The sequence below is a fragment of the Lolium rigidum genome, chromosome 5 (assembly GCF_022539505.1).
Source record: "Lolium rigidum isolate FL_2022 chromosome 5, APGP_CSIRO_Lrig_0.1, whole genome shotgun sequence".
Classification (NCBI taxonomy): Eukaryota; Viridiplantae; Streptophyta; class Magnoliopsida; order Poales; family Poaceae; genus Lolium; species Lolium rigidum.
In genome coordinates this window covers 114,167,393-114,179,423 of record NC_061512.1, presented here as the reverse complement: position 1 = coordinate 114,179,423, position 12,031 = coordinate 114,167,393, and the positions used below count along the sequence as shown (strand labels likewise).

The following is a 12,031-nucleotide window of genomic DNA, read 5'->3' as shown; positions in this document are numbered from 1 at the left end:
CCAGATCGCTGCTCCAGGTGCGATCGTCCACCGTCTCCTAGAAGATACGCCCCCGTTGTCGCACGGATCCACCGTAGAGCCGGGCTTACCGCTACCAAGGAGTTTGGTAGCAGCCGCTCCCCGCCGTGGTATCTGCGACCGCGACACGCCGCCGAGGTCGCCGCTGATGTCTGCAACCACTCCGCCGCTGCGAGAGACAAGGCTCAGGTGGGAATCTATGAAGATCCCAACCACCGTCACCTTCCTCTCGATTCGCCTCCAGGAGAAGGTCGCGAGATCCACTCCGTGCTGTGCTGCCTCCTTTTTTTGTGTGTGGAATTTTCTGGAGGAACCCGGCCTCAGATCCGAGAATCAGATGGCTCGCAGTACCATATGTGAGACTCCGATTACGATAGTCTCGATCAATCACAGCAATTCGATACAATTATCCGCAGCGTCACGCTGGGAAAGGAATCAACGACGGAGTCGCAAGGAGGAAGAAGAGAGAGATTCACCCAAAAGGGGAAACTAGTTCTGGTTACAATGTTCTGCTTTCTCCTTGGATCACACGACACTTAACTCGCTTGCCTGCTCCTCAGGCCGGGTCACTTCCGCTGTCAGGCTTGGGCCTCGATATGGGCCTTACGCACGCGTTGGCGGTAGTCCATTCTTCTCTTGATCCTCAGGGCCTCCGTCAGATAGTGTGTCGTGACACACAGTATTGAATAAAGCCCCATTCCCAAGGCCTGACAGTACTAATTTTCAAGATCCACTATCACAGCCTAACCAAACACTTCAATTCGTGACACATGAACTATCTGATTCAGTCCTAGGACACAGGCTCAGTACAGCTTATATCTGCAGCATCCGATTCACTGGACTTGGAAGTCATCCATGCAGAATAAACATACCCAAGCCCGAACAAGTAATAAAAATTTAAATCTAAAAGTGCTACCTAGCTAGTACACATCACTGAAACTTCCTGACCAGCTCGAGCTTACGAGCCTGGAAGAACTTACAACGGGCTTTTCCAGTCGATTCGATCTCCTCCGACTTCCTTTTGAACCCAGTGAAGCCTAAACTCGACAATTTGACCTGCCGCTTGGCGCTTCCATTGCTGGCTTCGTCTTCATCAAGTTCGTCAGACTCCCTACAAGTGATCAATCATTGCACAGATCACAGTGGTTGTCATTCACATTTTGCTTTTACTGAAGCACAAACGTATAAGGGTTCAAACTATAACTTACCACGTCACTTCAACTCCATTCTTGAAGTATGGCGTGCAAGTTCCCCAGCTAAAACGCACCAAAGTTGGGAAACCAAATACTGGATGCTTATGGTCTTTTAACCATTGTATAGTATTAGGGTCTGCTGAGTCAGTTAGGAAGACTATTAAAAAAATCATATGATTAACATTGACAACATTATTTATATGAGCGATCAGTTACCTCCTGGATAACCTGATCCAGTGTTCATGTGCATATTCTGAGCTGTTTCATCAAATGCCCAGTTCCGCACGGCTCTATCCCTTGTGACCTACAATTGCATAATAAGAGTTGGTAACTAGTACGCTCTCGTCCCATATTATAAGATGTTATTACATCCAATGTACTCATATATTCGTTGTAATCACATCTTATATTATGGGACAGAGGGACTAAGACATTTTTCAGACTTCGTTGAAACATTTCATAACAACGACATAAAGCCTATATATGCGAGTCCTGAATCTTGATTATGATGTTTGCCTTTTTGTGCAGTGAAGTAGTCACATATGAAAACATTCACAAGGAATTACCTTTGCAACTATACTTGCTCCGCTAACAACAGGGTAAAGACTATCAGCTTTCTTGGCAACCACAAATTTGATGCCTGGAAACTTTTCAGCAAGTTTCACCCTGTACTTTTCAGGATCTCCAACTGTGTCGACATAGACCTTCACATCGAGGTACAATAATATCCAAACCATGTTGTGAATATTTCCAGTTAGAAAGGTAAGCTGCATAAACGAATATCATTTCCAGAACAAAAGATCTTACCTCCGCCAGCAGAACTCCCATGTCAAGAGCTTTTTTAACTAGACCCATTGCAGAGTTATGAGATATTTCATTCAGATTAACTTTTGTCCTGAAACCAAGGAATCTATTAATCTGGGATACAAGGTTGAGATCTAAAGTTCACAACGTACTAAAACCAGACATACCTTTTCAACATTTTGGCAGATAACACTTTTGGGCATATGACATCAACCTCCCACCCAATGGAGCTATTCGTCTTCAGACTTTCAAACAGCTCCTCCCTTTGCTCCTCCTTCAAGGTCTTTGAATCTGTTCAACGATACAAGAACAGTGAGCTAAGCAAGTTCAGTCGTGATTGCACAACTCTTAAACTACTACTTTAATTGGTCCACTTCATCTTGAAGCCATGTATCCTGCTCCAGGACTTAACAACTGGTAAAACTACAGAAGTAAATTAAATATTTGGCAACACCAAAGTTTGAAATTATATGGGATATCTCAAATGGGTCAGAAACCGACTTTTAAAAATGAAAATCGATACTTGATATTTACACAGATAAGAGTTACATGGAAGCAGCTACAATCTACAAGAATGGCGACAAAAAAGGAGGGAATTTTTTTCACAAAAGAGGAATTATTGAGACTGGACAGGATAGCAACAATTCATCAGGTTGACAAGTGAGATGTATGTACCCTAAGTGTTATTTTTTCTGTCCACCATATAACCAGAGTATGGAGCGCTACTGACCAAATCAACATTAGGTGATAACTTAATATGAGACAGATATAAGTTTATCTTTAAAGGATATAAGCTTCCAAAGGTACCCCTTTTCACTCTTGGTGAAGGATCCAGTAATTTGTCCATGCAAGTAAAATATATCATGTCTAAGCAACTATTACAGAAGTTAAGAGGAACATGCATAGCAACAAGTACAATAGTAAAGCAAACTACTAAATTTATAAAGGACAGGAAGAAGGTATTAGAGACCTGCAAAACTGAGGGTGGCAAGAGTGTCCTGGTAGGAACACGCACAGTACATGCAGCCATACACCATGGGGCCTGTGGGAGCAATAAACACGTAGAAGTTATGATTCTTTCCAGAAAGATTACATCTAATATTTCTGCTCAATGCATGTGCATATCCAAGTTATGCTCGGAATATTTCAGATGGAAATGCACCCAAACCAACTAAAACTTCAAGCAGGGTTCCATCTTTCCCACGAAACAAGGTATAAGAACTCTAATTCACAGTACATTGTTTTATTTGCCTAACAATACAAGAGATGAGTAGTAGGAACACATCAAGAAGAGAACAAGGGTAAATTTCACCTAGATATGCAAAACACAATTCACCAAACTGAAATCTAAGATCATCAGGAAGATAGAGAAGAGGAGGTTACCAAGCACAGGGCCTCGTCCAGCCTCGTCGATGCCCATGAGACAAGGCTCTTTGGTGGCCCACTCTGGTGCTGCTGTCGCTACCACTGCCATCTCAGTCGCAGCTGCACCTCAGTAAACCTGGAGTGGGAAATGGAACGTTGATTCCACAAAAATGATCAGAGGGACCACGAATATCATCATAATGGGTATTCAATATCACCAAAACAATATACACAAAAAAAAATTAAAATACGAGAGTTCATAATAACAATAAAAAAACTACAAATTGTTCATATAAGAGTGACAACATCTTCAATAATTAATTACATTAGAAGATCAAGGAGAAACTTAAAAAATTTAACTACTAGTAAGATTTCCGTTTATGTTTCATAGTAGTGACAAGTTCATTTTTCACACCTACAAATGAATAATATACATCAATAAACTGTGGGTTAAATACCGATTGAAACTACACCGAAACAAATCGATCGGTACAAAGTTAGGACATATATTCTCATTTTTTTTCGAGAACCTGCAGAAGCCCTGCGCGTCTTGTAGATTAAGCTTAAAGGAGAAAACAACGCCATCGAATGGCTACAACACCACCCACCCAAGATAGAGCCAACAGCTACAACACACTTGTTCAACAGCAAGAGGTCGCCTTGCCCAGCCTCTGGCCAAGAACGGCAAGGAGATAGGACACCAAGCCTGAAGACCGCTTCACGACCAAAGCAAACACCACCATAGCACGACTACAACTCTGAGGTTGCCTATCATCTCCAAATGCCACACTAGCGCTCCCCTCGCAGCTAAGGCAAGGGAACGACGAGTAAGCACGGTGAAGCCCATGACCACGCCTCCAAGGAGGAAGCAGCACCCGCAGGCGTCGCCGTGTTCAGCGTCCGAAGCATGTAGTAGGGTTTTCACCCGAGTGAAAGACCATGCCCCTGTACCACCACCGCAGAAAGCACTCGTAGGCAGACGTCCACCACGGCAGCAACCCCTACTCTACTCTACAGATCGAAGCCCAAGATGGCCAAGATCTGGACGGACTAGGTCTACCACCGCCACCGGAGGAGCAACTCCAGCCACCACCACCGTGGGGGCCAGATTGGGAAAAACAGATAAAAATGGGAAAGCTCAACGAAATGAAGAACATTGACTCACCGTGTGGGCGTGCCGCTGCTGCGCCACCTCCCAGCGCACGCCGCGGTGTTAAGAGACTCGGCTTGGAGGATTCGTGCGCCTCCGTGCCGGAATTCCGAGAACAATGGACAAGCAGGCAGCGAGTGCCGAGTGCCGAGTACCAGGGGAATGGGGATCCAGGTCCCGGGATCCAGGGCGCGGTGGCCTGGAGGCCGTGCGCACGCGGGAGCTCGACGGCGGCGGGGCGGCGTTCCTCTGGCTCTGGTGGCGGCGGATGGCGATAGTCCCGCGCGTCGGAAGGATCAAGGAAGAGCCAGCGCTCTCGACCTGGGCTCTGGGGTTTCGGTCATTTGGGCCGGCCTTTCGTCTTTTTTTTTTATTCGTCACGGTAGGAGAGGACGCGGGAGGGCGCTTTGTTTCGAATTTACGCGCCAGAAAAAAAACTATCATCATGCATACAATACAAGGATATATATCATATACATGAACTTATACACCGATTCTTGTTTGTAAAAAAATATTAGTTATTCTCTGCATATACATGAATAGCAGAATAGGCCTAGCTCTGGTGCTCCTATTGAAGGTCTCTAGCGTGCGGTGTGCGTGACTGACGCTCGAAAGGAATCGACATGGGCCGAACCTATCCCGCCTCTTCACACCCACATGAAGAAAATTTCCACCGCTGCCTTGGCTTCCCCTGCTTCTACATCGTGCATCTCGATTCGCTTGCCACATACGGCCTAACTACTTGCTCTCGCGCCGCACCAGTCGTCGTCGATGTCTCGTCTCTTCTGTCGGTCCCAATCCGCCACCTCCACCAGTACACCATTCCCTCTAGCCCCTCTAAACCATCTCCATCTCTAGCTCCTCCTCCGGGACCTCAACCCTGGAGAGTTCTTTTCTAAGCAGACACTCACCTACATACCCCTATCTATGACAAGAGTCATGCTGGCTAAATAAAAGGAAAATGATTGGATTCCCCCGGGGATGCAGCGCTCTCATCCTCCGGGTGCGTGGCCCTCTGATCTCTCCACGTCCGGACGCTCTCCTCCGTTCGTTTTCTTAACCACATGGGTAGGGACCACCTTCTGGTATCTTATTTTCTCTTTTTTTCAAGCTTCACATGCGGGACGGAGGCCCTGTCGACGCCGGCGCTCCACCAACCGAACCTTCCTCCCGGAGACAGAGCCAAGTCTCCTGAGCGCGTCCCCCGCGCGCTTGATACGTCTCCAATGTATCTATAATTTCTGATGTTCCATGCTAGTTTTATGACAATACCTACATGTTTTACTCACACTTTATAATGTTTTTATGCATTTTCCGGAATTAACCTATTAACAAGATGCCGAAGTGCCAGCTCTCGTTTTCTGCCGTTTTTGGTTCCGGAAAGGCTGTTCGGGCAATATTCTCGAATTCGACGAAACAAAAGCCAAACATCCTATTTCACCGAGAAGGACCGAACACCGAAGGGGAGTCGGAGAGGAGGCCCGGGCCCTCCAAACCATAGGCCGGCGCGGCCTAGAGGGGGGCGCCGCCCTATGGGGTGGGCCCCCTGTGCACCCTCGCGCCGCCTCTTCGCCTATATTATCCCTCGTGACCTAAAAACCCGACACCAATTGACGAAACTCCAGAAAGACTCCAGGGACGCCGCCGCCATCGCGAAACTCCGTTTCGGGGACAGAGTCTCCGTTCCGGCACGCCGCCGAGACCGGGAATTGCCCCCGGAGTCATCTCCATCGACACCACAGCCCATCTTCATCGCCATCGTTGTCTCCCATGATGAGGAGGGAGTAGTTCTCCCCGAGGGCTGAGGGCTCTACCGGTAGCTATGTGGTTCATCTCTCTCTCCCATGGTGTGATCTTTATGTGATCATGAGCTTTGTATCACTATTAATCTATGTGCTACTCTAGTGATGTTATCTTTTATCTCTAAATAGGAGCATCCCACTACATGATTTCTCTCAACATGCAAGATATCCACCTAGGAGCACCCCACTAGCTATATTTCTAGCCAATGCAACCATGCCACCTCATCTCACCTGCCACCTCAGAAAAAGATCCTTTAGTATTGTCAAATTAATCACTATCAAGTACACGTCAGATCTGCCTCTTTATTTTCATGTAGCTTCGCCTCCACCTTAAATTAGTTGGGTTTAATGGTGGGAATAACGCTAATGCATCATGCCTTCTACTCCGTGCGTACTAAAATGCAGATATTTTCTCTCATAAGTTCATAACTGTTAGAGAAGATCACGTCTCCTCCTTTGTGTTGGTTTAAACCTTGTATAGCTGCCCTATCTCATCACGTTTTGTATCGTGGATAGAGATCTAGAGGCCGGTTAGGTTTTGTACTGTGTATATAAATACACAACCCCTCAATCAATACAATTACGTTGAGCAAATATTCCTAACCTACATGGTATCAGATTCTTTCAGATCCTAAAACCCTAAACCTTCCGCTGCCCACCCTCCTCCTCCCCAAGCTGCCGCCGCCATGTCGAGCTCGCACAGCTCCCTCAACGGCGACGTCACCAACCCCTTCGCCGATGTCGCTGGCTCTGGCAACCCTGCTGCTGCTCGCCCCGTCTCCGCCGCCACCATCCAAGCCATCAACATCCGTCACCACGTCTCCGAGACCCTGAACTTCGAGGAGTCCAACTTCTCCACCTGCGGCACGTTCTTCAACATCACCTTCCGCAAGCTCGGCCTCACGGACCACATCAACGGCCCGGTCGACGCCCGCGATGATGCTTCACGACGTCGAGTGGACTCAGATCGACCAGTGCATCGTCTCATGGCTGTACACCACCGTGTCGCGGCCGATCCTCAACATCATCATCCAGCCCTCCGACACCGCCGAGCACGTCTGGACGGCCATCAACAACCTCTTCCTCGACAACCGTCTTCAGCGCGCCGTCTTCGCCAAGCGCGAGTTCCATGACTCGCGCCAAGAGGACCTCTCCATCACCGCCTTCTCGACCAAGCTCAAGTGCCTCGCCGACACTCTTCGGGACGTCGGGTCTCCTCTCTCCGATCAGGACCTGCTTCTGGCCTTCATCAACGGCCTCAGCGACGACTACGGCCACTGCATCGCCGCCCTCACCATGAACCCGATCGGGCTCACCTTCACCCGTACGCGCTCCGCCCTGCTGCAGGAGGAACGACGCCTTGGCCGCTCTGCGCAGGTCGTCGGCCAGTCCGCCCTCATCGCCGGTGGCTCTCCGTCCGCTCCTGATCCTCCTTCTGCCACCCGTGGCTGGCGGGGCAAGAAGAAGAAGAAGCAGGCCACCACTGGCGCTGCTCCGGCTCCTACGCCAGCCGCTCCTGGTCCTCCGCGCCCTCCCGCCCCGATGCAGGCCACGTGGCCCCCTGGCGCCTACCCTCTCTCTGGCATGTTCCACGCTTGGCCGCCGGGCTGGCGTGCTCCCGGCCAGGGCATCCTCGGCCCTCGCCCTACCGCGCCTCATCCACAGGCTCACGTGAGTTCCATGACGCCGTACTACTCCCCGGTGCCCGCTGCTCCCCAGCCATCGGCATGGGATCAGGCACCCCTGCTGGCCGCGCTCAACAACCTCTCCATGCAAGGCCAAGGCAACAACAACGGCGCCGACTGGTTCTTCGACACTGGCGCCACGTCGCACATGGCAAACAACCCCGGTATCGTCTCCCACCTCACACCTTTCAATAATTCTTCTCGTGTGATCGTTGGCAACGGCTCGTCCTTGCCCATCACACACACCGGCGACACCTCTTTCTCCACCTCTTCCTTCCCCATTCATTTACGTAATGTTGCCATTACTCCTGGTCTTATCAAAAATTTGATTTCTGTTCGTTCTCTTACTCGTGACAACCCTATCACTATTGAATTTGACGCTTTCGGTTTCTCTATTAAGGACTTCCACACTCGGGTGGTGATTCTGCGATGTGACAGCGACGGCGAGCTCTATCCCCTCGTCGCCGGTCGGCCACCTCTGCGTCAGTCTCTCCATGCCTTCGTCACCACTGAGCTTTGGCACCAGCGGCTTGGGCATCCCGGCTCTGCGTCTTTATCGAAGATTTTAGCGTCTTTTCAATTTACTTGTAATAAGTCTAAACCTACGACATGTCATGCTTGTCGTCTTGGCAAACACGTCCGTTTACCTTTCCAACAATCTGAGCCTCGAGCTAGTTTTGCTTTTGAATTACTTCATTGTGATGTTTGGACGTCTCCAATAAAAAGTATTTCAGGGTGTCAATTATATCTTGTCATTTTGGATGATTACTCTCACTATGTGTGGACTTTTCCATTACGCCGTAAATCTGATGTGTTTCCCACTTTGGCGACATTTCATGCTTTTGTTGCCACCCAATTTCAACGCCCAATTCTGAGTTTTCAAACCGATAATGGACGCGAGTTCGACAACAATGCCTCACGTGCTTTCTTCTCCACCCACGGCATTCGCTTGCGTCTCTCTTGTCCCTACACCTCTCAACAGAATGGTCGTGCCGAACGAATCCTCCGCACTCTTAACGACAGTGTTCGTGCCTTGCTTTTTCAAGCTCATCTTCCTCCCCGATTTTGGGCTGAAGCTCTTAACTCGGCAACCTATCTCCTTAACATTCGCCCTTGCAAACCTCGCCAGTTTCTTACACCTCATGAGCTGTTATTCGGCTCTCCTCCTGATTATCAGCACCTTCGGGTCTTTGGTTGTCTTTGTTATCCTAACACTACAGCCACAACACCACATAAGCTTGCCCCGCGGTCGGTTGCCTGCATCTTCTTGGGATACCCTTCGGATCATCGGGGCTACCGTTGTTATGACCCGTCTTCTCGTCGAGTACTAACCTCTCGCCATGTCTTTTTCGACGAGACCATTTTCCCTTTCAGGAACACCGACTTGGAAGCTACACCACCATCCGCGGGTGGCGCACCTCCGGATTTGGGGCCACTCTTGGCAGTCCCTTCGACGGCTCCTTCTCGCCCTCGTCGCACCGTCACGCCGCCGGCACGGTACACGCCGGATCCTTCGTCGCCATCTTCGGGCGCCATGGCAGGATCGGCTGCCGCGGCAGGGTCTTCTTCGGCTTCTCCCGCCACGGCAGGATCTTCTGCCGCGCCAGGACCTACGCCGCCTGGGTCCGCTAGCGCCGCGGTCACGCCGTCCACTACGTCGCCTGCTCCCTCCGTCGCCTCGCCATCCACGCCGCTCGCTTCGGACGAGGCCTCTCCGAACGCTGCACCGCTCTATGACACCGAGCCCGACTCGCCTGCTGCGCCGCCTTCCTCGACATCTACTGCCGACCCTCCCGGTTCCGTCACGTCGAGTGGTTCCCGCTCCGCGCCGCACCATCTTCGTGATGAGCCGCGTCCGCCACCACCTCGTGCTGAGCAGCCTTCTCATCACCATGTCACGCGGGCGTCTCGGGGCATCTACAAGCCCAACCCGCGTTATGCTGGTGTCACCTCGACGGCTCCACCATCACCTATACCGTCCTCTGTTCGGTCTGCCTTGCGTGATCCAAATTGGCTTGCAGCTATGCGAGAGGAGTTTGATGCACTCGTTGCTAATGGCACATGGTCCCTTGTTCCTCGTCCTCGTGGTGCAAACGTCGTCACAGGCAAATGGGTATTCCGGCATAAGCTTCTTCCCGATGGCTCTCTCGATCGCTACAAGGCTAGATGGGTTGTCCGTGGTTTCAATCAACGGCCTGGTGTTGACTTCGGTGAGACGTTTAGCCCTGTTGTGAAGCCAGCGACAATCCGGACTGTTCTTCATCTTTCAGCATCACGGAATTGGCCAGTGCACCAGCTCGATGTCAGCAATGCTTTCCTTAATGGGGTTCTCACTGAGAGCGTTTTCTGCCAGCAGCCTACAGGGTTTGTCAGCGCTGCACAGCCGGATCATGACTGTCTATTGTCCAAGTCTATATGGCCTTCGTCAGGCTCCTCGTGCTTGGTACACTCGCATTGGTGATTTTCTTCGGCGGATTGGATTCATCACCACGCGGTCAGACACGTCTCTCTTCGTTCTCCGTCACGGCTCCGACACGGCTTACTTGTTACTCTATGTCGACGACATAATACTCACGGCCTCGAGTACTGATTTCCTTCGCTCCATTATTCAGAAGCTTCTGTCTGAATTCAAGATGAAAGACCTTGGTCCTCTTCACTTCTTTCTTGGAGTCAATGTTCGTCGCACCCCTACAGGATTTTTTCTCTCACAAGAACGCTATGCTGAAGACATTCTTGATCGAGCTGCTATGTCAAATTGCAAGTCTGCCACTACTCCCATCGACACCAAACCGAAGGTCTCGTCTTCCACCGGTGTTGAGGTCCCTGATGCTTCCTTCTACCGTAGCATCGCCGGAGCACTGCAGTATTTGACGCTTACACGCCCTGACATTGCGTATACTGTCGGTCAGATTTGCTTACATATGCACTCCCCACGTGATGTTCACTGGAACCTTGTTAAGCGATTACTTCGGTACATCAAAGGCACTTCAGGACATGGGCTCGTTCTTCATGCTTCGTCTACCACTGACATTGCTGCTTATTCCGATGCTGACTGGGCCGGTTGCCCGGACACACGGCGCTCCACTTCTAGGTTTTGCGTCTACCTTGGCAGCAGTTTGATCTCCTGGTCGTCTAAGCGGCAACCCACTGTGTCCCGTTCAAGTGCAGAAGCTGAGTACCGTTCTGTTGCTAACACGGTTGCTGAATGCTGCTGGCTGCGTCAACTGCTTGGTGAGCTTCACTGCCCTATTGACAAAGCTACTGTGGTGTTTTGCGACAATGTCTCAGCGGTCTACTTGTCTGCCAACCCTGTTCATCATCGCCGGACTAAACATATTGAGCTAGACATCCATTTTGTTCGTGAAAAGGTTGCACTTGGTCAGTTTCGTGTGGTACATGTGCCTACCAACGACCAGCTCGCCGATATCATGACAAAGGGACTTCCTACTTCTAGCTTCGAGAAGTTTCGATCCAGCCTCGGCATCATCTCCGATGACAGCTTCGACTGCGGGGGGTGTTAGAGAAGATCACGTCTCCTCCTTTGTGTTGGTTTAAACCTTGTATAGCTGCCCTATCTCATCACGTTTTGTATCGTGGATAGAGATCTAGAGGCCGGTTAGGTTTTGTACTGTGTATATAAATACACAACCCCTCAATCAATACAATTGCGTTGAGCAAATATTCCTAACCTACAATAACCATGCAAACACCAATTGACAGCCCACTATACCAAGATTCAAGAAAAGAAACATGGACTGAACGGCTCATCCCGTTGCTTCCTGTGACCTGATGGACAGCCCATCAATGTTTCTTCTCCAGCGATATCTTCTCCAGCCATTGACGACTGGCGTTTCCTATTCATCTCTCGCATGATCTCCGGAAGAATTGGAAACTGCTGGAGGTATCCGAAGAGTTTCCACAATATTTATCCTCTTTATAAACTCTGAGCTCTCCCACGCGGTCACGTCAACTGTTGCCAGTTCGAATCCGCCGGGATTAAACCAGGAGCACCCT

At 50.0% G+C, this 12,031-nt stretch overlaps 1 protein-coding gene across 1 annotated transcript; it reads right to left on the bottom strand.

The window, feature by feature from the left end:
* Positions 1-654: 654 nt before the first annotated feature.
* Positions 655-3,494, bottom strand: LOC124658451 (ribonuclease H2 subunit A-like). Its single transcript, XM_047196781.1, has 8 exons — positions 3,399-3,494; positions 2,986-3,057; positions 2,183-2,306; positions 2,019-2,106; positions 1,778-1,915; positions 1,428-1,515; positions 1,227-1,347; positions 655-1,129 (listed from the first exon to the last, which is right to left on the bottom strand). Exons 1-8 carry the CDS (start codon positions 3,487-3,489, stop codon positions 949-951), a joined length of 903 nt encoding a protein of 300 aa, XP_047052737.1. The 5' UTR covers positions 3,490-3,494; the 3' UTR covers positions 655-948.
* Positions 3,495-12,031: the final 8,537 nt, after the last annotated feature.

Excerpts from the sequence above, each read along its gene's own strand:
- LOC124658451 (XM_047196781.1), bottom strand. The coding sequence starts at position 3,489 with ATGGCAGTGGTAGCGACAGCAGCACCAGAGTGGGCCACCAAAGAGCCT. Across the intron at positions 1,516-1,777 it reads GAGCAAGTATAGTTGCAAAG|GTCACAAGGGATAGAGCCGT; the intron begins GTAATTCCTTGT and ends ATGCAATTGTAG. Across the intron at positions 1,348-1,427 it reads TGGATCAGGTTATCCAGGAG|ACCCTAATACTATACAATGG; the intron begins GTAACTGATCGC and ends CTGACTCAGCAG.